General features: G+C 44.7%; 1 protein-coding gene across 3 annotated transcripts; it reads left to right on the top strand.

Moving 5' to 3' along the window:
* Positions 1-1,785: 1,785 nt before the first annotated feature.
* Positions 1,786-26,833, top strand: LOC132387991 (NACHT, LRR and PYD domains-containing protein 3-like). 3 transcript variants are annotated; one of them, XM_059960327.1, is made up of 13 exons: positions 1,786-1,915; positions 6,412-6,585; positions 8,934-9,098; positions 15,447-15,536; positions 16,398-16,564; positions 17,469-17,640; positions 17,740-17,790; positions 22,568-24,305; positions 25,304-25,390; positions 25,538-25,708; positions 25,864-26,034; positions 26,190-26,357; positions 26,522-26,833. In XM_059960327.1, exons 4-13 carry the CDS (start codon positions 15,476-15,478, stop codon positions 26,607-26,609), a joined length of 2,874 nt encoding a protein of 957 aa, XP_059816310.1. In that variant the 5' UTR covers positions 1,786-1,915; positions 6,412-6,585; positions 8,934-9,098; positions 15,447-15,475; the 3' UTR covers positions 26,610-26,833. The 3 variants fall into 3 exon arrangements, with proteins under 3 accessions (XP_059816310.1, XP_059816312.1, XP_059816309.1); XM_059960329.1 differs by having other exon boundaries at positions 1,809-1,920; XM_059960326.1 differs by lacking the exons at positions 1,786-1,915; positions 6,412-6,585; positions 8,934-9,098 and adding an exon at positions 10,691-10,718.
* Positions 26,834-27,151: the final 318 nt, after the last annotated feature.

Below are 27,151 nucleotides of genomic sequence, written 5' to 3'. Positions count from 1 at the left end.
TACATTGGTTCGTTCTAGCTTTTTCACTTTAGGATCATTTATATTATTTATACTGTTAATTCAGTAACTGTCTATTTCTGTAGGACCATCAGTGATCGTCCTTGATGTATTCTTCCATCAAGTTCTATCTGCTCATTCCGTGCTGTATTGTTCATATTGTACCTGTATCTTATCAATAATTATACATTAGCAATCTTTCTCCTACTCCCACCTCATTGTGAAGTATTCTGCCTCACTAAGTTATTACCGCACTCAGTGTTTGTTACCTAGAACTAGAAGAGGATTTATTGAATGCCGCATGAGGTAGGGTAAAGGCAGCCATTTCAAATTTTAGTTTCAACGGTATGAAATGGCAGCTGTGTTAATTTTATATAAAGGCACTTTACAGGACAATATCAGGGTAGCAGTCTGTCACCTGAAGTTTAATTAAAGTTGGATAACGCAACAAGACAATGGTCCGAAAGACAGGAGAAAATAAATAAGACAATAATTTCAAAAGAAAATTTCGCGTTTTGGAATGGCCGAGCCAAAGCCCTAACGTTAATCCCATAGGAATGTTGTGGAATGGCCTGAAGCAACAGTTCAGGCAAGGAATCCCACCAACATCCCAGAGTTGAAGCGCGTTGACTGTGTGTACTGAATGAAGAGAAAACTAATGATGATCCCTTTTCCATTCTGGTTCCACCTGCTCATTCCCCGCACATCTTGTTTAAACACTGTCCAGCCTGTAACCCACCATCCCAATGACATGCATCAACCATCTTGTTGAACCTCTGTCCAGTCTGTGTCCACCATCTCAATAATATATATCAACCATCTTCTTCAAACTCTGTCCAACCTGTATCCCACCATCCCAATAATATGTATCAACCATTTTGTTCAACCTCTGTCCAGTCTGTATGCCCTCACTTCAATGAAATATATATCAAACTTCTTGTCAATTTCTGATCAGTCTTTATCACATCAATAATTACAATTTTAGGTTCAACGTTACAAAATGGCGAAGTGTTAATCTTGACAGCTTTTAAAGTGAGTCTGTTATTGCATTTTTTGTCATTTTTGGAGAGCCACTTTCTCCGTTACCAGGGTAACAGCCCATGTGACTTGCAGGGAGTGGTGCTCATTTTTATCTCTCTCTGGTCACGGTCCCTCAGTGAGAGACATGGGCCTCGGGAGCAGATGTAACAGACAGATAGTGGGGTGGGGAGGATTTTGTGAGCAGTGAATGTAACGACTGTATTAACTCTGTGTTGTAATGAAGACGAAACTAATGAATGTGGGCATTACATTTCTGCAACTTAGTTCAGGCCGTCACAAACATCCTGTAACCAGTCAATAATTGTGCATAATTTAAAGTAACCAGAGAAAATGCTGGAAACGTTCAGCAAATCAGGCAGCAACTTGGACAGTCCCAGTCCTGATACTGGGTCTTCCACAGTTTCTCTTTCCACAAATCTAATCTGAGGAAACAAGTTTCCAGCACTATTATTTCAATTTTATATTAAAAACATTTTATTCCTGTTAGCCTACAGGAAACGTGATGACCAGTTGTGTTGGGCAAGACCTGATTTATCAAAAAGACCATGATAAATTGAATTCGGTTTAGTTGCAGGGGACAATGTGAAACGTATCCCCAGTATCTCGTGACTCACGCCCAGGTTTTCCAGCCCGATCATTGGTCCAGTCAGATGACCATCAGGTTCCCATTCTGCCATAAGTTGACGCAGTGTTAGGTTTTGAACTCTGATTGGCCGAAACACTGCATCATATTACTGGTAGCAAGGAGTCCTGGGAGAGTTGCTGTTTGAGTTGTAATCCTTGAAACTATTACTGTCGCTTCATTGTGAAGTTTTTTGCCTCAATATCAGTGTTTGTTACCTAAGAATGGCAGAGGATTTATTGAATGCAGCCTGAGGTAAGGTAAAGGCAAACATTACAATTTTAGTTTCAACGTTATAAAATAACTATGAGTTAATTTTATATCAAGACACTTTACAAGAGAATGTCAGGGTAGCACTCTGTCAACTGAAGTTTAATTGAAGTTGGATAACCCAACAAGTCAATGATCCAAAAGACAACAGTAAATCAATAAGAAAATAATTTCAAAAGAAAATTAGAATGGCCGAGTCAAAGTCCTAACGCTAATCCCATTGGAATATTGTGGGATGGCCTGAAGCAGCAGTTCCGTCGAGGAATCTCACCAACATCCCAGAGTTGAAGCAGTTTTGTAAGTCGGAATGACATAAAATTCTTCCAAGCCGATGTGCAGGAAGATCAACATTTAACGGAAGCATATGGTTGAAGTTATTGCTGTACGGGGGATTGGGGGCGCGGCGGAGTGGGGGGGGGGGGGAGGTCACATCAATTAATGAAAGCCAAGGTTCACAGACTTATTTTGAACAAGCACATGCAATATTGAATGATGTTAACATTGTCATAACGAGACTCACAGCGTTTGAAATTGACCCTGTTTACATTTTCGGTCACTTTTGGAGAGCCGCTTTCTGCATTGCCAGGATAACAGCCCATGTGACCGGTACGGAGTGGTAAACATTTTTATCGCGCTCTCGTCACCGTTGCTCAGTGAGAGTTAGTGGCGTCAGGAGCAGATGTAACAGACTGATAAAGGGGTGGTGGTGATGCTGTGAGCATTGACTGCATGTACTGAATTATTCCTGTGTTGGAATGAAGAGAAAATTATTGATGATCCCTTTTCCCATCTGGTCCCATCTGCTTATTCCCCGCGCATTTTGTTTAAACTTTGTCCAGCCTGTATCCTACCACCCCAATGACAGTCTGTATGGCATCAATAATTACAATTTTAGGTTCAACGTTACAAAATGGCGAAGTGTTAATCTTGACAGCATTTAAAGTGAGTCTGTTATTTCATTTATTTTTTTCAGTTTTGGAGAGCCACTTTCTCTGTTGCCAGGGTAACAGCCCATGTGACTTGCAGGGAGTGGTGCTCATTTTTATCGCTCTCTGGTCACGGTCCCTCAGTGAGAGACAGCGGCCTCGGGACCAGATGTGACAGACTGATAGTGGGGTGGGGAGGATTTTGAGCACTGACTGTATTGACTGTATTATCCCTGTGTTGAAATGAAGACAAAACTAATGAATGTGGGACTTACATTTGTTCGACTTTGTTCAGGCCGTCACAAACATCTTGTAATCAGTCAATAGTTGTGCATCAATTAAAGTAAAAAGAGAGAACATTGGACACGTTCAGCAGATCGGGCAGCATCTTGGACAGTCCCAGTTCAGATACTGGGTCTTCCACAGTTTCTCTTTCCACAAATCTAATCTGAAGAAACGAGTTTCCAGCACTATTATTTCAATGTTATATTAAAAGCGTTTTATTCCTGTTAGCCTACAGGAAATGTAATGGCCAATTGTGCTGGGCCAGACCTCTTTAAACAATAAGATAATGATAAATTGTGTTCAGTTTAGCTGCCGGAGACAATGTGAAACGTATCCCCGGTATCTGGTGACACATGCCCAGGTTTTCCAGCCCGATCATTGGTCCAGTCAGATGATCATCATGTTCCCATTCTGCCATAGGTTGATGGAGTGTTAGTTTCTGAACTCTGATTGGCTGAAACACTGCATCATTATACCGGTAACAAGGAGTCCTAGTGTTGAGGTCTGGGCTCTAATCCTTAGTACTTATACAGATGGGACATGATGTTCCTCCTTCCAAATGAATCAGAAGTCTCGGGCATCTGGACATTGGTTGTGGGTATATCCCTGAATACACCACTTGCTGTGAGATGTGGGGACGATGTGCGAGGTTTCTGGCGTCGGTAAGTGACAGGTTCAGCTGTGTGACCCTGTGAGGTTGGATCATGGGATATCATTGTTTTAGATCAAGTAAAATGAACCCGGGGGTCAACTTGCCCAGGCTTATAAGGTGTTGAGTGAGTATTTCTGGTCTGTGGGTTCATTTTTCAAACCGTATTTGTAAATCCCCTTTCAGTGTCACACGCCTGCCAGGCAGTGGAAATCTAACAGAAACTCAAGATGCTGGAGATCTGCAGTAAAAACTGAAAATGTTTGAAGTAATTGTGACGAAAGGTGTGAACCTCAATCGTCAAATGTGTTCCTCTCCCCACAGCTGTTCCTTACCTGCTGAGTGTTCCTCATAATTCCAGTCTCCTTTTATTACATTCACCCTGGAATGTGTTATATTTCCTGAAATTGACCTGATTTAACCTGGGAATGGAAATGGCACTAAATTGTTCTGGTATCCATTTGCCTGTTGTTCCTGGGAATCTGTTCAGTGCAGTTGATGCTTATTCACATGAATAATCTCAGGAATGATCGGCTTTATGTATGAGGAGCATTTGATTGTTCTGCACCTATGGTCAATGGAGTTCAGAGGGACGGTAGGGGTGGTGAGGGGGATGTATGGTTAAGTAAACCTACGAATGCTGAAAGGCCTGGATACAGTGGACATGGAGATGATGCTTCCATTAGACAGAGAGTCTGTGATCTGAGAGCACATTCTCAGAATAAAGAAGCCTACCTTTAAAATTGTGTTGACAGAAAGGCAGACAGACAGACAGACAGACTTTACTGATCCCAAGGGAAATTAAGTTTCGTTCCAGTTGCACCAACCAAGGATAGAGTAGAAATATAGCAAAATAAAACCAGAAATAATTAAATAATAGTAAGTAAATTATGCCAGTTGAAATAAGTCCAGGACAAGCCTAACACCCCAAGGGAGGAGTTGTAAAGTATGATGGCCACAGGCAGAAATGACTTACTATGATGCTCAGTGTTGCATCTCGGTGGAATGAGTCTCTGGTTGAATGCACTCCTGTGCCTAACCAGTACGTTATGGAGTGGATGGGAGTCATTGTTCAAGATGGCATGCAACTTGGACAGCATCCTCTTTTCAGACACCACTGTCAGAGAGTCCGGTTCCACCCCCCACAACATCACTGGCCTTACGAATGAGTTTGTTGATTCTGTTGGTGTCTGCTACCCTCAACCTGCTGCCCCAGCACACAACAGCAAACATGATAGCACTGGCCACCACAGCCTCGTAGAACATCCTCAGCATCGTCCGGCAGATGTTAAAGGACCTGAGGAAATAGAGACTGCTCTGACCCTTCTTGTAGACAGCCTCAGTGTATTTTCACCAGTCCAGTTTATTATTAATTCGTATCCCCAGGTACTTGCAATCCTCCACCATGTCCACACTGACTCTGTGGATGGTAACTGGTGCCTTGATGCTCCTCAGGTCCACCACAGTAAGCTGCAGATGATTCTGCTTGCACCATGTGACAAAGTTTCCCACTGTAGCCTTGAACTCAGTCTCATCTCCCTTGCTGATGCATCCAACTATGGCAGAGTGATCAGAAAACTTCTGAAGATGGCAAGACTCTGTACAGTAGTTGAAGTCTGAGGTGTAGATGGTGAAGAGAAAGGGAGGCAGGACAGTCACCTGTGGAGCCCCAGTGCTGCTGACCACTCTGTCTGACACACTGTGTTGCAAATGCACGTACTGTGGTCTGCCAGTCAGGTAATCAATATTCCATGACACCAGGGAAGATCACTGTCAGTTTCTCACCCAGCAGGGCAGGGCGAATGGTGTTGAACGCACTGGAGAAGTCAAAAAACATGACCCCCAAAGTGCTCGCCGGCTTGTCCAGGTGGTCATAGACAAGGTTCTGCAGGTAGAAGAAGTCATCCTCAACTCCTCGTCGGGGCTGGTAGGCGAACTGGAGGGGGTCTAACTGTGGCCTAAACATAGGCCACAGCTACTCCAGAACAAGACTGTCCAGTGTCTTCATGATGTGTGAGGTCATTTCCACCGGTCTGTATTCATTGGAGCCACTGGGGCGCGGCAGCTTTGGTACAGGGATGAGGCAGGACGTCTTCCACAGCACAGGAACCCTGTGGAGACTCGGGGTCAGTTTGAAGACATGGTGACGTACTCCACATAGCTGGGGGGCACAGGCTTTGAGCACCCTGGGGCTGACACCATCCGGGCCTGAAGTCTTGCTTGACAAAAATCTCTTCAGCCAAAGGATGGCTGCTGTGTGGAAACTGTTGCCGCAGAGGGTGGTGGAGGCTGACCTTTGCGCATATTTATGGCAGATTTTAATATGTTCCTGATTGCTCAATAGCAGGATGAAGGCAGGAATATGGTGTTGGAATAAAAATCATGTTTGAATTATGGAGCAGACTCGATGGACAGAATCATCTAATTCTCCTCCTACATCTTGTGTCGGGCCATAACTGAACGATGACCCCTTCGCATCCCATATCATTCATTGGGAAGTGCGAGGGGAAATTTCAGATTTGTTCTTTGAGATCGTTATATTTTTCATCAACATTTAAACTTCAATAAACAAAAATATTTTTTGACATTTGTATTGCTAATGTGTTTTATTATCTCTCAAGTTAAAGTTAGACCTGCAGTGAGCGATTTGTAGGAAGAAAAACCCGAAATGGAAGGAAACTACAACTGAAAACGAGGGAAAAGCAACAAGTGAAGCAGCCCGAAGACTGAGAGCATCAACTGGACAGAACCCTCCTGACTCAGAGTTTCCATTAATTCGGTCAGCAGAAAGTCAGGTGAGTCTCTTTTAGTCAAACACTGGTCCTTTTGACATTACATATCTATACAATGGATGGCAGGAAACAATTGGAATGGGACTGAATGTGCCAGTTATTCCTCTGTCAGACCCAGCTGCATTCACTCCAAGTCTGGTAATGTGTTGTCAGCAGCCCAGCTCTTTAAAGCCACTCACATTCCCTCAGTGTTTGCTCATTTCAAGCTTTTGCGCGTTTGGAAGTAGATTTTGGTCAGTTCTGAGTGGGGAGCGGGAATGAGAGGGGTTTGTTTATACTTACTGTCTTTCAGAAATGTAACTACTTGAATTTAATTTGTACCGACTTACTAACCATATCCTGTACCTTCTCAAATAAATTATCGATATACACGACAAGTAGGAATGGGTGAAACCCCGGGAACATCACTAAGCACGGAACTCAAGTCCAAGTAACAGCTTCTCACCGTGAACTTCTCTTTCCTAACAATAATCTGTTTGGAGACTCTGGGGCCCTGTAACAAACTCATTGTTCACAGCAAGATTAGACAGTAACTAATACAAAGAGGAACTTGCTGCTTCCTGAAAGGACGCGTATCCTGTCCGATCCAAAGAGAAAATCCTCCGTCATTTACAACTTGATTTGCCTCGGGATCCATCCTTCCCGGTACGCTGCATCCGATAATCCGTAAGCCCCCAGCCTCCCCCCCACCCCGCCAATAACCCCACATCCTTCCCATTGTTCACCCCACAATCGAACCCGTGGACAGATTCCCTTCTCCCACATCCACACTCGCAACTTGGGTATCATAACTAACTGATCGTACATTCCCGGCTCGGGCGCAAAACTGAAACCAGGCCTGCAGCACTGGCGACCCCGGACACCCCAGATGACTGGTTAAGTTTCGGCCCTTACCCATTGCAACCGACCTTCGATTTACACAAACCCGAAATAAGCCCCTTCCTCACTGCCGCCCGATCAGGAAAACCGCTGGATTCAGCTGGGTTCGGCACTGTGCCCTGACCTGTAGGAGGTCCCCACAGTGCCAGCTGTGGCAGGATGTCGGACGGACAACACAGAGCGTTCGGGTGTCGGTTCTTTTACTGTGACATCCTCCAAACTTTACATTAACTCCATCCAACCGACTCTGGGCGAACTTCAACGAGCAAGAAATAAATCCCTGTCAGCGATCAGCTGTCTGAATGATTCGCTCACTGTCGGGGTGGTTTAGATTACCGGGAGACAAGGACAGCAGGGACGAGAGGTCTTCTGTTAACTGATATGAATCTGTGTTTCCCCTGCTGGCAATTCCTGTTTACAGTAGTAAAACTGTTGTTTATGAAAATACTAAACAAAGAGACACTGCACTGACCGAACCACCTCAAATCAAATCACCCTGGAAAATCTTCCCCAGAAACATTCTGGCTTTTGTGTCCCAACTCGAGACAGGCACCGCACCGCCCACTCTACGGACAACATGACAGAGCAAGGCACCTGGCAAGGGACTTTACATCACACAACATCGGATTCAGTGCTGGAACCCGTTAAGTTTCCTTCGTTCTCCCCCTGATATCATTAAAACCTCCACTAAACAACTTTTGAATGCAAGCTCTCACCCACATGAGACGTCACTCTGGCGCCTCCAGATAAAACCATCAAATACTGGATCAGTATTAGGCCATTTGGCCCATCTGACGTCACGTGCGTCTGCGGGTTTGTTTCGCATGGTTGTGCAGTTCAATCTTTCTTCCGTTCAGATCAAGGAGTGACATCCGTATATGTCACGTCTTCTCATTGTGGATGGGCATTTATTTGTTCCTTGACTCCATGTCACTGTTACAGATTGCCGAAGTGCAGAAAATGTTTCCAGGTATATAACCCTATTAATGCAAAAAGGAAGCCTTTCCATTCTTTCGGGCTTCTCAAACATTTGTACACTTCAGTGAATTCTCTCGCCAGAAGTTCCAGAGCAGAAGCTCAGTCTGTCTCATATTGCCACACAATAAGTGGGGACACATTTATTATTCTCATGTACGGAGGGACAGTGAAAATCTTGTCATGCATACATTCCAGCTGGAGAGGGTGCAGAGCAGATTGCTGAAGATGCTGGCTGCATTAGGAACGAAAAGTCGACTGTACTCATTTCCATACAAGCTGCCTGGCCTGCTGAGTTCCTCTAGCTTTTTGTGTGTGTTCTTTTATATTCCATGTCCGGTTTTGTAAACTGTGCGGGACCGTTACAGATTTCATCACTCAGATCATTATATCTGCGTTCAAGATATAAATTCCAATGAATTTTGTTTTCAAGAGTATTCAACAGTATGTTTTGTTCTTCCTTATATTGCAAATGTGCTTCATTATCTCTCCGATAGAAGTTAGATCTGCGCTGAGAGATTTGTTGCTTCCCACGACTGGAAGCAAAGAAAAACTGAAGACCAGGGAGCAGCAACATTTGAACGAGACGAAAACTGAGGACACCAGCTGGAGAGAACCATTCTGACTCAGGGTTTCCTTTCATTCAGTCAGGAGAAAGTTTGGTGAGTCTCATTTACTCAAACACTGGTCCTTTAGACATTACATACCTGTACAAAGGAAGGTAGGAAATAGTTGGAGTGAGACTCAATGTGCCCACAGGTACCAGTTATGCCTCTATTAGACCCAGTTGCAATCACTCCAGGTCTGATCATCTGCTGTCTGTAATCCCTGTTTTTTAAAGCCACTCCCATTCCCTCAGTGTTTGATCATCTCAAGCTCTTGCTTCTTCTGAAATAGATTTAGATCACTTCTGATGTTTCCTTACTTGGCTGTGTTAAGTCACAATCATCTCAAAATGCTTTGACAATTCCCTCTCTTCACGAGACGCCGCAATTGCTTCGTTCTGTAGTGATCTCAGAAATGTAGAACTGCCACGATCTACAGTGACATGTAATTAATTCTTCCAGCTGTTGCAAGCTATAATGATATACTTCCTTCGAACATATGGTTGTGCAAGCCTCTGCTGAGAACCAACCCATCTGATGCCAAAAGTCCCAGCAGCACATTTCCTTCAGTCACAGAAAGCAAAAGCCAATCGATAATTTACATTTACATACCCTTATTTCATCAAATATTTCTACTAATAAATTCTCAGAACCCATGACCCTGTGATTAAGCAGAAAAAGGTTTTGCAGCGAAGTTATGATCCAATTTGACCCTGTACCAAAGGGACGGGTTGTACTGTACATTTGACTCTGTCCCTCATTGGTGGTTAACAAAACTTCCTAAAATATACACCGAATGCTTCTGAAAAATCTACAACATCTGACGAAGCATTGACGTACAATAATCACCGACTAACAACTGCAAAGGAACAAAACTGTTATCAAAATAAACGTACGCATTTTCTTGAGCGAAACGCTAAGCCTGCTATGGTTTTGTCTGGTTTTAAACCCGCTCTCTAATTTACCGTATCGGAGAAAAACAGGAAAACATGCATTATAGCTTGACGCAACTGCTATAGAGAATGATTTGAAAATATTCATTGTTGCATCTGTAAAGCAACTAATTCAAATAACGGAACTAATTTCCAAAGATATAAACATTAGCTTTAGACGAGAGAAGTATAGAACATAAACATTACGAAAGATGCAGTGGAGCTTGTAGTATATGACAGATCATCATGAATCAATATAGCAGATACATAAATATGAAATATGTAAGTGTATTTAGGATATCAACAAGCAAAGGAGATAGTTCACCGCGTGATAAAGAGACATCATTCAACAGAATTTACTTCAGGGCTAAAGAAAGTCTGCCAAACAGAGCTGAATAGTAACAATATAACAAGAGCAATAAACACGTTCGCTCTGCCTATATTAGCGTATTCCTTTGACATAACACCTCGGTCTGAAACTGATCTGGAAAGCTTATACATATGCTCCACTCCAGGACAGTACGTTTGTTGTTTTTAACCTCCTTCAGTATAGGCTTGGCTTTACACTTGGGGTCATTGTCTTGCTGCAAATCAAATATTTTCCCAAGTCGCAGTTCTCCTGCAGACTAAATCAGGTTTTCTTCCAGGATTTCCCTGTATTTTGCTGCATACATTTTACCCTCCACCTTCACATGACTTCCAGGACCTGCTGTAGTGCAACGTCCCCAAAGCATGATGCTTCACGGTAAGGACAGTCTGATTTTGATGATGTGTAGTGTTAGGATTACATCAAATATAGCATTTAGTCTGATGGGCAGCGCTCAGTTTTGGCTTCATCGACCTGAGAACATTCCGGGTCTCCCACATATCTTCTGGAAAACTCTGGCAGAGATTTCATGTGGTTTTTTTTCTGTTTTTTTTTCAACAGCGTCCTTCGCTTTGCGACTCTCCCATAAATCTGTGACTGGTGAAGCACCCAGGTAACAATTGTTGTCTGCGCAGTCACTGATGCTTGCAACTCCACCATAGTTGTCATAGGTCCCTTGGTGGCCTCCTTCACAAGTCTTCTTGTTGTAAGTTCACTCAGTTTTTGAGGACAGCTCCTCCAGGCAGATCTAGGGCTGTAACATTTTCTTTCCATTTATTGATGATTGACTTAATTGTACTCCAAGGGATATTCAGTGACATGGAAATTTCTTGTATCAATCTCCTGACATGTACTTTTCAATAACCCTTTAACGGAGTTCCTTGTAGTGTTCTTCTGTCTTCAGGGTGTGGTTTGACCCGCCAACAGTTGAAACTTCCTGGTACATTTGTAGACTTACTACAATAAATTCAGACATCTTGACTGCACACTGGTGTCCAAAAACAGATCTCAATTTAAATAATAATGTGACTTCTAAAACCGATAGGCTGCACCAGTGCTGACTTGTTGTGTCATATTAAAGGAGGAGGAATGCTTACGCAATCAGTCATTTAGTGTTTTATATTCAGAATTAATTTTGATCACTTTACAGAGATTCTTCCACTTTGACACAAGTCTTTTTTGTCACCCGGTTCGGATATCGCCCAAGTACGGAGTGAGAGACACTGACGCAGGTCAATAGTTCACAGAATTTAATGCAAACGATATTACAGGGAAAAGAAGACAATAAACACTAGGCCAAACAGGGTGGTTGACGAAGAATTTCAAATGGAAAACGAAGCCTACACTGCGGCTGAAAAAAGCAACTAAATATAAAACTAATAGCGCTAGTCTTCAGACCCAGTTGACTCGACAGTTCAATTTCTCAGGTCGAATGCAAGCAGGCAGCGAAGAATTGTTGAGTTCAGCTCTCGACAAACACTATGATGACAAGTATTGAGTTAAATACTATCAAAATGAAATAATAATTAACTGTCACGCGCATATTCACAAGCGCATGCCGTATCTACTGCGCTGCTGAATCCTGGTTCTGACACTTTTATGTTCATCAGCGTCAAAAAAGCCACATTAATGCCACTGTGATTGAATGTTGTAAAACAATAAAACATAAAAAAAAAACATAGAATAGAGAAATCTGCAGCGCATTACAGGTCCTTCAGCCCACAATGTTTTGTTGACAATCTACCCTTCTCTAGAAACTGCCTAGAGTTGACCGACAGCAGAGCCCGCTATTTTTCTAAGCTCCATGTACCGATCTATGAGTTCCTCAAAGGACCCTATTGTGTCCGCCTCTACCACCGTTGCTGGCAGTGGAATCCATGGTCCCACCAGGATCTGTGACATCTCCCGTACCTCCTACTTCCAAACACCTAAAACTATGACCCCTCGAGTTAGCCATTTCAGCACGATCAATGCCTCTCATCATCTTATGCACCTCTATCAGGTCACCTCATCCTCCGTGGCTGTAAAAGGAAAAGACCAAGTTCTCTCAACCTATTCTCATAAGACATGCTCTCCAATGCAGTCAAAATCCATGTAAATCTCCCCTGCACTCTCTCTACATTATCCATACCCTTCCTCTAGTGAGGTGACCAGAAATAAACACAGTACTCCAAGTGCGGTCTGACTGAGGTCATATATAGCTTGGACATTGTTTCACAGGTCTTGAACTCAATCCCACAGGTGATCAAGGCTATCACACCATATGCCTTCTTAACAACACTGTTAATCTGCACAGTAGCTTTGAGTGTCTTATGGACACAAATTCCAAGATCTCTCTGACCCTCCACACTGCCAAGGGTCTTACCATTAATATTATATTCAGTCTTCAAATTTGACCCACCGAAATGAACCACTTCACACTTATCTGGGTTTGAACTCCATCTGCCACTTTTTAACCCAGTTCTGCATCCTATCGCTGTCCTGCTGTAAGCTCTGACAACCCTCCAGACTATCCACAACATCCCCACATTTTGTGTCATCAGCAAACGTACTAACCCACCCTTCTACTTCCTCATACAGGTCATTTATAAAAATCAGAAAGAGGAGGGGTCCCAGAACAGAACCTTGCATAACACCAAGGGTCACCATCTTCCATGCAGTATTCCAACCATCTACAACTTCTGTGGGAAAGCTAATTCTGTATCCACAAAGCAATGCCCCGTTTGATCCCACACCTCATTACTTTCTAAACGAACCTTGAAATGGAAACCTTATCAAACGGATTACTGAAATCCATATACACTGCATCCACTGCTCCACCTTCATCAACATGTTTTGTTACATCCCTAAAGAATTCAATCAGGTTCATAAGGCATGACATGCCCTTGACCAAGCCATGCTGACTATACCTAATCAGATTATGTCTCTCCAAATACTCATAAATCCTGCCTCTCAGAGTCTCCCACAACAACACACTCACTCAACTTGCTGACTGGGTCTATAATTAAGTGGGCTATCTCTACTCTCTTTCTTGAACAAGGAAATGGTATTTGCAACCTTCTAAACCTCTGGTCCTTCTCAACATACGATTGACAATGATCATCGCCAGAGGCTCTGCAATCTTCCCACAGTAGCCGGGGAGCAGATCTCAACCGGCCCCGTCAGCTTATCTAATTAATGCCTTTCTAAACCTCCAGCACATCATCTTTCTTAATGTCTACACACTCAAGCATTTCAGTCCACTGTAAGTCATCCCCACAATTGTGAAGGTGCTTTTCACGCGTGAATACTGAAGCAAAGTATTCTTGAAGTGCCTCAGAATATTTAAAATGATCGGCAGATTGAGAAATGTCTGTTGATAATGTAGCGGTGAATTCTAACCAAACCAAGTTGACATTGCTGGTGACCCACCCACAGATTTGTTTTAATTTCCTGGCGTCCCGTCAGCTCCAATGATGATTGTTACCAAAGTCGCTAATAAGTATTTGATACTTTATTAGCAATCAGCAAACATACAATCTTGAAGTGATGAAACTGTAATGTCCCCAGGTGTCAGTTCAGCGTATTTGAATGGATAATAATAAAATATGTGACAACGGTCAGTTCCCAGCTGTGTTTCGCACAGAGCAAAGCACAAATATGTAACTGCTTCCCTTTGTGTTTACCACACCTCGACTGATGTGACTAGTTGCCATAAAAAGCATCAGAAAAAAACAACACAGAATACAATGCAGGTAGACAGCAGATGCATGGTTCCTACACACTGGTTCAGCACTAATACAGCGACTTCCACCTGAAATGTTAACATGCCGTCTGTCTTGTTGAATAATTACAGTTTTATTTATGGTTAAAAATATCCCAACTTGTTTTGGATGTACGGCAGTCGACATTGTGTTTAGCAAGGTGCCATTTAACTATCTGATAATAGCCAGGTGACATGAAAGCTTGACCAGAGTTTAAGTGCAAATGATTTTCTTAAAGTCGTACAGGAGAAAATGTAGTGGCTCAGAAGATGTCGCGATGCTGTGTGTGTGTGTTTGGTGCGGGGTGGGGACGGGGAGGAGGGTGGATTGCATTGTTCAGGATGTCACAGTGCTTCTATATAGAATCAAACCATAGAATAAAATCATAGAATCAAAAAAGTTACAGAGAAAGGTTGAACAAGTCTCTATTCATTGGAGCGTAGAAGGTTGAGGGGAGATTTGATCGAGGTATTTAAAATTTTGAGAGGGATAGATAGAGTTGACGTGAATAGGCTGTTTCCTTTGAGAGTAGGGGAGATTCAAACGAGAGGACATGATTTGAGAGTTAGGGGGCAGAAGTTTAAGGGAAACACAAGGGGCTATTTCTTTACTCAGAGAGTGATAGCTGTGTGGAATGAGCTTACTGTAAAAGTAGTAGAGGCCAGTTCAGTTGTGTCATTTAAGGTAAAATTGGATAGGTATATGGACAGGAAAGGAGTGGAGGGTTATGGGCTGAGTGCGGGTAGGTGGGACTAGGTGAGATTAAGAGTTCGGCACGGACTAGGAGGGCCGAGATGGCCTGTTTCCATGCTGTGATTGTTATATGGTTATATATTGCCTGAAGCATCATTGCCAGGCGATGTTAAACTGAAAGGAGACGGTGAGAACAGGTGTGACAGAGAAATCTGTGTAATCCATTGATTGAGAGGAAAAGATGTCCTGTTGGTCAGCAGAAAAGCTTCAATCCACCCTGGTGTAACAGTTGTCCATTACTCACCATAGCGCCATCAGTGGTAGGAGGACCAAAACAGTGGGTGCTGTCTGCTCAACCTGCCTCGTATTCCATTGACGCATCATTCCCAGTCCAAGACACCGGATTCGCTCCTAAAAGGGAATTGTCTGCAATATAGCAGGCAGAGTAGATACCCCAGAGAATCCTGGTCCAGTGTACAATCCATGGAGAGATCGGAAATGGACATTGTCTGACTGTGGGTGGATGGACACAGGTGGAGCAGGTCATGTCAAGGCTTCAGTGGACAGGCCCAAGACATTTGGAAGTGTTTTCCTCAGTATAAAAGCAAAACAATGTTCTCCTTTACAGCTCAATTAATGTCTGAACCTCCTGTTAATTTTGTTTGAACAGAGCATCAAAACCGGATCACACCCGTCAAAATGGCACAAGGAGCAGGCATCGGAAGAGTTCCAGTGCAGTCAACATCGGGAAAGGTCACGGGTATGTCAGCGAATTATTTTAATTTATAAATATTGCCTTGACTCTGTGTCTGGGTGTAATTCAATATCGCCAATTTCCAAATTATTTGTGAGGGGACTGAGCAGAGACAGATATCATTTCTGGGGGAAGCACAGTCACACGTGGACAGGGTACAATTACTGTTTTCTTCCTGCTCCTCTCGCAGATTGTGATGCATATTAAAACAGTGAGTATTCCAGAACACAAGACATTCCATAGATGCTGAAAGTTTTGAGCCACACAAGGGCACACAAAATATTTTCGGAATTCACTAGGTCAGGCAGCATCCATAGAGAGAAATAAACAGCTGACGTTTTGGATTGAGACAACAAGGAGTAGAAATGTGGTAATATCTAGAATTTCTGTCCCCTTCATTTCCAGTCCCGATTAAGGGCGTTGGCCTGAATCATTGATTGTTTATTCTTCTCCATAGATGCTGCCTGATCTGCTGAGCAGCCTCAGCATTTTGTGAGATATTCCAGAGATTTGCTGAGGAAGGGTTTGGCCAGGCAGGCAGACAGTAACCCAGAGCAAAGCGATGGTGATGGGCAGTACCAGGAGAGTGATGGTGATGGGTTACTATATTCTCAGGAAGAAGCAGAGTTTTTCAAATAGAGAGGTATATACCCAGGGACACAAAAGGCAGCCTTCAATAGATGGAATTATGCCTCTTCAGCCTCGGCCGGCAGAGATTTTCATCTGCTCTTCCCAGGTCCGCGCCCATTTCACCACTCCCAACTCCCCTCCTATATATATTTCGGGGTGTTTGCTCACTTGGTGCATCATCTTTAGGTTCAAGAGAGAAAGTTCCTGCCCAATAATGCTCCTCATTTTCCTTCACAGGTCCGAGCACAGCAATCACTGAGCTCCTGGCAAGTTGGGACGATTTCCAGCTGCTGCAGCTGACGGACTTCTACCGGGACAGGCTGGAGCAGGCGATGGAAGGAGGGGTGCACGGAGTGAGCCTGGCGTTAACGGCCGAGAATCAGTTCAGCGGAGAGGAACATCGGGTGAGTGGGAGGGAGAATGGGTTTGAATTTTCACACTTCACAGGACTGATGGGTGTCGGAACTCTCACTCATCGGATAATAAATTAAATAAATGAACAATTGGAAAATAAATACTGTACATCCAATTACAAAACGAAATGTGACTCTGAACCAGTGGTGGAAAGAGGTGAAAATACGCGGCAGACTGGTGGGTTGCTGCTGAATGTTAAGAGTGAGCAGCAGCTGTATGGACCGAGAATAGAGGAGATTGTGGAAATATGCCAGGATGTTGTGCTTTCGGAAGTCCGTGCAGCGTAACAGCTGGATGGCACTGAGAAGTAGGGTATCATCTGTGTTCGCCACAGGAGCTTGAGTGTGTTCTGTTCTGGGTGGAGATCATTCTGTTACAATCTGTAACTGCAAACAATGTGGATCGGGGAACACTGCCATGTTGTAATGTGTAATCACTGAATAAACCTCCACTGGAAATGGCAAAGGAAAGGCATCAGGTGTCAGCCGGTAATCCGCTGTCATGTTGGACACTGGCGGACTGAGGAGATGAATCATTTTTTCTGCAACCTCTCCAAGACTGCTCACTCTGTTATAAAAACCTGCCTGACTTCTTTCTTCGTCTGTGATCGTTATTTTCTGATTTCTGTTTTACACCGTCAAATTCGATGAGGAATTATTTATGGATTTGGAGCCACGTCAATGGAGCGGTCACAGACCAGCCAGGATCTCATTGAGTGGTGGACCAGGTTCACGGTGAATGTCCCTCCGTGTGCTCTGCACTCAGAATGTACAGTCCATGTCCAGACAGGATCAGTGACTGCTCGGTGTGATCCCGTTACAGAGCACATCATTTACTTCTCATTCTCTGTGTGAATCTGTCAGTCCCCAATATGTTCACTGTTACTCTTCACAGAAAATCTGTGATCTCGCTGATAAGGGAGAGCGGGCGGACAGTTCTAAACTCCTCCTGAGCCTGGTGATGGAGAAAGGCTCCCGCGCCCGGAGGGTGATGTGGGAAACCTTTGTCAAAATGCGGATTGGTGTCCCAAAATTGGACAAAATACTGAAAGAAATACAGGAACATGGTGAGATAGCATCACAGATGAATTTAATTTAGGATTCAATCACAATTGACTTTATAATTTTATACATTTCAATTCCTCAAATGGTTTTATTCCGAATAGGCTGTGTTCCGGTCCATCGACCCGTACCGGAGATTCCCAGAGAACTGAAAGGTAAGTGAAGAAACGCTGTTTCCACCGATGGTAGATATTGTGTAGGGCCATATCGATGTTGAACCACCTGGATTTGACCAGGTATGTGGTGGCACCATGAGACACGTGGAAAATATTTGCTGGAGGGATATCTTTCTCAGGGCATTATCAGGAACAACTCATAGAGTTGGGGTGTTTTCTGATAGGGACCACTCCTCTCTGACTCTTACAACGACAGGTCCCTCCACCGGACCAGAGTGGAAAAGAGGACGATCTGGAGGAGTGAAATTCTTAGAAATTCTTCACTCCGAAAAGTGAAATCCTTCCCCTGCAGCTGCACTACCTGAGCAACAGCTCTCATCCTGGATAATTTTTCTAAATCCCCTCAGATCCTACAGATTATCATTTTTAGAATTGAGAGTCCACGGAAGCTCTCATCACAGAATAGCAATGAGAGCATCCATTTAATGAGAAAATCAGGTAACACCCAACTGCTCTGTTCAACCCCAAAGCAGCATATCAACCCAACTTTGTTCACATAAGTACTGCCTTACTGCAAACACTGCTACAGTTATCCAGTTTTACTTCCAACTCAATAATCCTGGGAATTCCATCAGGAGACAGTGTTAGTGAGCGTGTGATGGGGACAAAATCCTCAGCTCAGTCCACAGAAGCTGAAGTTCATGTGATGTGTGATGGACACTGTGGAACGGTGAGAGATGGGAATTGGGACAGAGAAACCAAGGTAGCCTGCAAACTTGTTCTTCACTGGTCTTCATGTTGTTTGCCGAAGGAACAGACACAGCAGTGAAATTCCCACACCCATTTCTAATACAAAACCGATACATTCCCTGATTATTGAAGAATATCATTTCTAACACTGTCACTTTGTCTGAAGTAACTATTTAAACTACCAATGTTTTCCTACGCTCCCCATCCCACCCGTATACATTGAACACAGACGCCACACATCCCTGACAGGGTCCCGACACACTGTGAGACCCCACACACCCCTGACAGGATCCTGACACACTGTGAGACCCCACACATCCCTGACAGGGTCCTGACACACTGTGAGACCCCACACATCCCTGATAGGGTCCTCACACACGGTGAGACCCCGCACATCCCTGCTAGAGTCCGGACATGCTGAGATCCTGCACACTCCTGACAGTCCCTTCAAATTCTGTGAAATCCTGGATACACTTTGCAGAGTCCTAACATACTTTTACACGTCCTTTCAAAGGATTGTGTTCAGCAGTAGTGCAGCTGCAATTAGCTGTTTCCACATTTTTCCTTCCCCTAATTCAGGTCTCAGGGCATCGACATCGCTTTCCATGATTGTGACAGATAGTCTCTGTGTCCAGAATACTCTCTCACTGGCACCCCAAACACTTGTCCAGCTACATTATCTCCTGCGTCGACGGGTCGACGGAAGATACAGGTTAGGCTAATAATCCTTATTGTATGGACGGCGGTCCGGGTGAGTGAACATGATGGAATGGTTGGGACTGAAGTGGATAGTTCTTTGGAAAGAGTGTTGTGGGTCAGGTAGTTGGACATTGAGAGTGGATCAGCACATGGAAGTGTGATGTTGTTGTCTTTATGAAGACTTGATTGAGAGAGACAAGATTGGCAGATCAATATTCCAGCGTTACAATATTTCAGATAGAGAGGGGAGGTAATACGTTTGAAAAGGTTTATTTGCTGACCTGGGGAATTTCACAGCTGCAATCAGAGAGGACACACTGGGGATTTCAAGTACTGAGGCAATATGAGTGCATAGAAATAAGATAGATACAGTCACTGATGGGTTTTTACAAAACATCTCCTGGTAGTCATCATGAGATACAGGAACCAATATGTAGGCAAATTCTGGAAAGATGCAAAAGCAGCAAGTTTGTTGTAGCGGGTAATTTTAACTTTCCCTGTGTTGCTGATGATCTTTCATTCTCTGTCCCGTGTTTCCTACCTGCAAGAATATTTTAGGAATCTCTGATGGTGAGATGTGTTCTGGGAACAACGTGTGTAATGTGTGAACTAGAGGAGAGGCCAGACTGCAGCTGGTATTTGAAAGTAATCCGGCAGGTTGCTGAGGTTTCAGTGGTGGAACATTTGGGAACAGTGAACACAACTCCTCTTCTCAGATGGTTATGAATAAGTAGAGGTCTGCAGCTTATAGAAATATACAAAACCTACAGCACAATACTGGCCTTTCGGCCCACGATGCTGTACCGAACATGTAATTATTTTAGAAATTAAAAGGCTCTATTGTTTCTGCCTCCACCATAATCGCCGGCAGCCCATTCCACGCCCTCACCACTCTCTGCATAAATAACACTTACCCCTAACAATCCCTCTGTACCTGCTTCCAAGCACCTTAAAACTGTACGCTCCTGTGTTAGCCATTTCAGCCCTAGAAGAAAGTCTCTGACTATCCACACAATCAATGCCTCTCATCATTTTATACACCTCTATCAGGTCACCTCTCATCCTCCGTTGTTCCCAGGAGAAATGGCCGAGTTCACACAAGCTATTCTCATAGGGCATGTTCCCCAATCCAGGCATTACTTGTAAATCTCCTCTGCACCCATTCTATAGTTTCCACGTCCTTCCTGTAGTGAGGTGACCAGAACAGAAGACAATACTCCAAGTGGGGTCTGACCAGGGTCCGATATACCTGCAACATCACCTCTCGGCTCCTAAACTCAATCCCAGGGTTGATGAAGGCCAATGCACTGTATGCCTTTTGAACCACAGAGTCAACCTGCATAGCGGCTTTGAGTGTCCGCTGGACTCGGACCCCAAGGTCACTCTGATTCTCCACACTGCCAAGAATGGGGTGTGCAGCATTGGGTGTGGGAAATATAACTTGGGGAAAGGCAGTTTCAGTGGTAAAGGCTTAGATTGAGAGCACCTCTTGTTAGACAAATCCCCAACGGGCATGATTAAATATTAGCTGAGCAGAATTTGGGTCTGGAATGTTGCAAAGAGGATTAAAGCCAACGACGTCAATGCCTGTAGATCTTGATGGGAGATGTTGTAAATTTAATCTGAAAGGGAGAGATGAGTTTCATGATGCTGAAATGAAACAGTCAGTTGTGGAGAGTGAAGAGGCATGCCAAAGAATGCATTGGGTTACAGATCGGTTGCAGATGCGGATGGGGAACTATCAGGTGGAGTTTAATCCAGAGAAGTGTGAGTACTTCCAATTCAGGAGATCAAAAGTATGGGGAAGTACAGAGTAAAGGTCACGACCCTGACGTCATTCATATCTACAGGGATCCTGATATCCATATCCATAGCTCCGGAGGCAGGCGGGATGAGTTTATGTGGACATCGTGCTAGCAGCAACTTTGTGTGAAGGTCCCATACCTATACTGTACTATACAGGTCTTGTGACAGCTGAAATCCTGAACCACCTGCTGCCAAAATTCCTCGGTCTCTGCTCTCTTCACGACCCGACCTGTAATCGGCATGGTTTCAAACTTGTATTTAAAGTCGCTGACCAGTAGCATCTCCCCTTTCTCCCCTTTCCACAGACGTTGTCTGACCTGTACTCACATCTACACTCCAGTCCTTCTACAGCTGTGCTGCAGAGGGCAGGCCAACATGCTGCATAACTGTGGTGGACTGGAAGGCTCTACTACCGGTAGTCAAAATTGCCCAACGCATCACCGGGACCCCCAGCCTACCTTCAAACAGGGACGTATAAACAGAAAGGCTCCGGAAAAGGACCAGTAGCATCAGGAAGGATCCCACCTATCCTGCCTATGGGCTGTTTGCCCCTCTCCCATGAGGGAGGAAGCTACGTAGCATCCACAGCAGGACCACCAGACTCAAAATCAGTTACTTTCCTCAAGTAGTAAGACGGATCAACAATGATTAAGCCACCCCTACACAACTAACAACCCCCACCCCACCACCAGCACGATTTGAAACTTTTCTGCCAGAACCACCTGAGGTCAAAATAACTCCTGTATCGTATGTATTTATATTTATTGTGTTTTCCATTGTGTTCTTTATCTGAGTTATTATGTGCTGCATCACATCCGGAATAAAATTCATGCCCTGACCTTTGCACTTGAGTATCTTCAATCTTGAATCTGTTGAGCATTTGCAGCTCATACTCTTTAAGAGACAATAGATCTGCCGTCTCAAACCATTTTCCGGAGGAACTCAGTGAGCTGAGTAGCATCTATGATGATGGGGGGGGGGGGGGGTGTGGGGTGGGGGGTTAATGTTTGCGTTTTGTGTCAAAATGCTGACAGTCCCAATCTCCTGAACAAGACATTGACATTTTCTCACCCAACATCACCCACCCACAGTGCACATGCTGCTCAATAAAGCTACTTCTTTGTATTTTGAATCAGTGATGGTGGGTGGGAGGGGAAGCTGTGATTGCCTAACCTGCTCCTTTCATAGAATGCTCACGATCCTTTTCTCCGTCTCCATACGCCACATGAAACATCCGGCTTTCAAAGTTCTTCCACAGGAACAAAGATAGCTCTGTCAGTAGTGGGAGTTTATCCAGTACAGGACAGTCGGGGGTCAGTAAACTACCAGGGAAATACTCACCTTCACAGCACAGTTAATGTGGAAATGTGAATATCTGGTGTTTATCTATACCAGGCCTCTCTGTCCAGTCAGGGCTCTGTTAATCATATTTACTTTACTGTAGGAGCATCCATTGATTAATCCATTAATGCAACAGTTCTGAGCTAACTCTTGTGTGCTTAAATACTGAGTTCTGAGGTGAGGCATCTAACAGTTTGACCACTGTCTGTTCCCATGGAAGATGTACAACAGAAACACAAGGAGACTCTGTGGGAACAAACTAAAACACTGAGAGTGAACACGATCCTGATGCGGGAGAAGGTGAAGGTTTTCCAGCTGGTTGATCGATACTTTGAGCTCACTGTCATTTCTACTGTTCGGGATCGGAGACTGGTGGAACACGAGCTGCTGGCAAGAGGCAGAGATCACGAGGAGTGGAGAGAGAAACATCTCGGCAGAGAGCTGGAGAAAATCCGGACTGATCAGCTGTTCCAGAGCAGCTTTTCCCGGAGTAAATCCAAATCTGGGAGTTCGGCAGCAGTGGCCGGAGTCCCGGGGATTGGGAAAACAACAATGGTACAAAAGATTGTATATGACTGGGCCACGGGGACAATATTCCAACAGTTCCAGTTTGTCTTCAGTTTCAAATTCCGAGAGTTAAACTCCATTAACTGTAGAATAAGCCTGAGGGAACTGATTCTGGATCAGTATCCTTACTTTGGGAATATCCTGAGAGAGGTCTGGAAGAACCCAGAGGGATTGCTGTTTATATTCGATGGTTTGGACGAATTCAAACACAGAATCGATTTTGCTGACAGTCGGAGAGATACAGAACCAAAGCAACAGTGCCCAGATCCCGAGTGGTGGTGTGAAGTGTCTGACGTTGTGTACAGTTTAATCCAGGGCAAGCTGCTCCCAGGGTGTTCAGTGCTGGTGACCACCCGTCCCACTGCGTTACATTTATTGGAAAAGGCAGAGATCAGTGGCTGGGCTGAAATCCTGGGATTGGTTGGTGAGGAAAGGAAGGAATATTTCAGCAGGCATTTTGAAGATCAGACGGTGGCGGCAGCTGTTTTCAAATATGTGAAGGAGAACGAGATCCTGTACACCATGAGCTACAACCCCTCCTACTGCTGGATCCTCGCTCTGGCACTGGGCCCCTTCTTCACACAAAGAGTCAGGGACCCGCAGCGAGTTCCCAAGACCATCACCCAACTGTACTCCTACTATATTTACAACATCCTGAAAAACCACGGCCGTGAGATTGAGAACCCCCGTAATGTGTTACTCAGGGTTGGTCAGATGGCCTTCAGTGGAGTGTCCGAGAAGAAGATTGTGTTTACTGATGATGATTTGATCAACCACAATCTGCAGCCTTCCCAGTTCCTGTCCGGGTTCCTGATGGAGCTTTTGGAGAGAGAGGATTCTGCCCGGAGCGTGGTGTACACATTCCCACACCTCACCATCCAAGAGTTTGTAGCTGCAGTCGCACAATTCCTGAATCCACATCCCGGGGATATCCTGATATTCCTCAATGAAGCCCACAACACGACAGATGGACGATTTGAGGTATTTCTTCGTTTTGTTGCTGGTCTCTCCTCCCCAATGACAGCTCGGGGCCTGGAAGAGTTTCTGGGTCCATTTCCTCATGAAACAACCTGCCAGGTGATTGACTGGGTGAAGAAGAAGGTTAAACACCAGAGTTCAAACACAGAGAGTGAAGCTGGTAAAAGGAGCCTCCTGAACACATTGCACTATCTGTTTGAGTCTCAGAATCTTGGACTGGCTCAGGCCGCACTGGAATCAATGGAATCACTTTCATTCCGTGGAATGACACTGACCCCGATTGACTGCGCGGTCCTGTCTTATGTCATCGGACTCCGTGACACAATAAAACACCTCGACCTGGAGTACTGCCTTGTTCAGAGTGAAGGAATCCAGCGGCTGGGACCCAGGCTGCACAAGTGCCAGGATTTGAGGTAACTTGACTTATCTATCACTCTGTTCCATTGTGTTGTTTCAATGTCAAGGGATTTGGTTAAAACTGTAGTAACTGAGGTTCTGAAAAATTGTGACAAATGCCCTAGTGATTGGCCACTAATTCCCCAAGTACAGGAGGTTTCTGTGATTCCTTGTGAAGGGCTGTTAGAGACTTTGTCAGTTCTGAGAACACCGGCCTTTGGTTTAATGATAATAAATCACAGGAATGGCCGTGTTTCTCGCTGCCTGTGACACGTCCATTGACAATGTTCCTTCTCACTGTTACTGATACCCAGACCGACACTGACTGCAGCAGGTGGGTCAGAGATTCACACTCCCTTCCCGGTGAGGGACAAGAGACAGTCCTCAGACTGTCCCAGTGAGAAGGAAAGAAATACCATTGTGAGATTGTCCTCCCCTGCCCTTCCTCTTGTGTGACTATCACCATCAGGCCACCTGTGTGACTGTGCTCACTACCAGATACCCAGACCCCATGGGCAAATCTTCTCTCCCGACTGTGGGCCTCAGTTCAGACCCACCTCTTCCATGAAATCTTTTTCTGTATCCTCTCGTCTTGTAGGATTAACTTTTCCCATCCTCCTTCCTCCTGTGGGATCTCTCTTCCCATCGAGTTTTCCTCAGGTGCGGTCTCTTCCACCATTCCCATTGACAGTCTCCCAGTCATAAATTTTCCACACTGTGGGACTTTCTTCCATCATTCCTCCCTGCTGCTTCTGATGCTCCCAGGCCAATAACACTTCTCTAACCGTCAGAAATGAGACAGAATATGTGTATTTTACAGGATCACACCAACAGATTAAATTACTGATACTCGGTGAATACCCTGGAGCTGGGCAGAGAGGGACGTTGACAGTCATGGGAACACCGATCAGTGATTTACTGAAGGGTATAGTGGTTCCTGAAATACCTGATTGAGAGTAATTCCCTCAGACCCTCATCAATACATCAATTTGATCAGTAATCTGTTTGTGTTTAGACTTGCGGGGAATGAACTGGGAGATTCAGGAGTGAAACTGGTTTCTGCGGCGCTGAGGAACCCGGAGTGTAAAATACAGAAACTGGGGTAAGTACCAGTCTGTGGGAGATTGTGTTTACAGTCACTGGGTGTCTGACATTGTACATTAATGTGAGCAGTAATTGAGATACAGATAAACTCTGGGAATTTGTACTACCTCCTCTCTCAGTGTCCTTCACCTTCTCTCATCTACAGGTTGGACAATGTCGATCTCACAGTTTCTGGCGCCGAGAATCTTGCCTCCGCTCTCGGAACAAACCGATCACTGATGGATCTGAACATGGATCGTAATAAACTGGGAGATTCAGGAGTGAAACTGCTGTCTGTGGCTCTGAAGAACCCGGAGTGTAAAATACAGAAACTGGGGTAAGTGCAAGACTGTGGGAGATCGTGTTTACAGTCACTGGGTGTCTGACACTGAACATTAATGTGATCAGTAATTGTGTTACTGATAAACACTGGGGATTTGTACCGTCTCGTATCTCACTGTGTACTTCATCCTCACTCTCTGTCATCTGCAGGCTGAGAGATATCAGTCTCACAGATTCTGGTGTCGAGGATCTCGTCTCCGCTCTCAGTACAAACCCATCACTGACGGAGCTGGATCTGAGTGAAAATAAACTGGGAGATTCAGGAGTGAAACTGGTTTCTGCGGCTCTGAGGAACCCGGAGTGTAAAATACAGAAACTGGGGTAAGTACCAGACTGTGGGAGATTGTGTATACAGTCACTGGGTGTCTGACACTGAACATTAATGTGATCAGTAATAGTGTTACTGATAAACACTGGGGATTTGTACCGTCTCCTGTCTCTCTGTGTCCTTCACCCTCACTCTCTCTCATCTCCAGGCTGTACAATGTCGGTCTCAGGGATTCTGGCGCCGAGGATCTCGCCTCTGCTCTCATTACATACCCATCACTGACGGAGCTGGACCTGGGATTAAACTCACTGACAGACCGATCTGTCCCCGCTCTCCGCCGCCTCATACTGACCCTCCCGAGTCTGGAGCGGATCTGGTGAGTGTTTGTGTTAATGTTCAATGTGATAAAATATCAGCGGATCCGTGGGTTTTCTGGTGATATTTGTCTGTGAGTGTTGTTGAAACATTAACCCCGGTCCCCTGTTGCTGACACTGTTGCGTAATCTGTTTATTGCATCTTTATTCTCCCATCTGTTTCAGGCTGCACTGGAATCGGTTCAGTCCAACAGGAGAGAGGGAACTGAGATCACTGCAGGAACCCAGACCAGGACTGAGAGTGGAGTTGTGAAGATCTGAATGTGTGAACATCCCTGCTCGCTGGATGAGGACATGTTGGCCGATTTCCTGCAATACACGTTTACTTTCTAACTGTTCTAACAGATCCTAGCTTCAGCCGAGCTCTCTGTGATCTCAGAGGCGGTGCCGCAGTGACGTGATTCCGCGTCCTATCCAGTTCACACATTCCTTAATTTGCATTTGTCATGATGAAATCAATAAACCGCTGTAACTTCCTGCGTTGGTGTCGGACCTGAATCTCACTAGAGGAGAAACAGTGACCTGGGGTTACTGCTGCCCCCGCACTCGGTGAACTGCAATAATGGTTCTGAGCTCCTCACACTGGTACAGCAGCGTCTCAGAGACTAGGCGCCCACAGACAGTTAACATCTACTGTAAAGTCAAACGTGATTTCACTGAGGTCCCAAGTACGAATGGAATGCGGGATGGAATACCGGCATTCAGCACAGAGTGAATCTCCCTCACCATCATCCCATCACACACTCGGAGACAGACACAGAGTGAAGCTCCCTCCACACCGTCCCATCACACACT

Source organism: Hypanus sabinus, unplaced genomic scaffold (assembly GCF_030144855.1).
Source record: "Hypanus sabinus isolate sHypSab1 unplaced genomic scaffold, sHypSab1.hap1 scaffold_248, whole genome shotgun sequence".
In the NCBI taxonomy this organism is placed as follows: Eukaryota; Metazoa; Chordata; class Chondrichthyes; order Myliobatiformes; family Dasyatidae; genus Hypanus; species Hypanus sabinus.
Note: the sequence above shows the minus strand (reverse complement) of the source record. Positions and strands in the feature narration are given on the sequence as shown.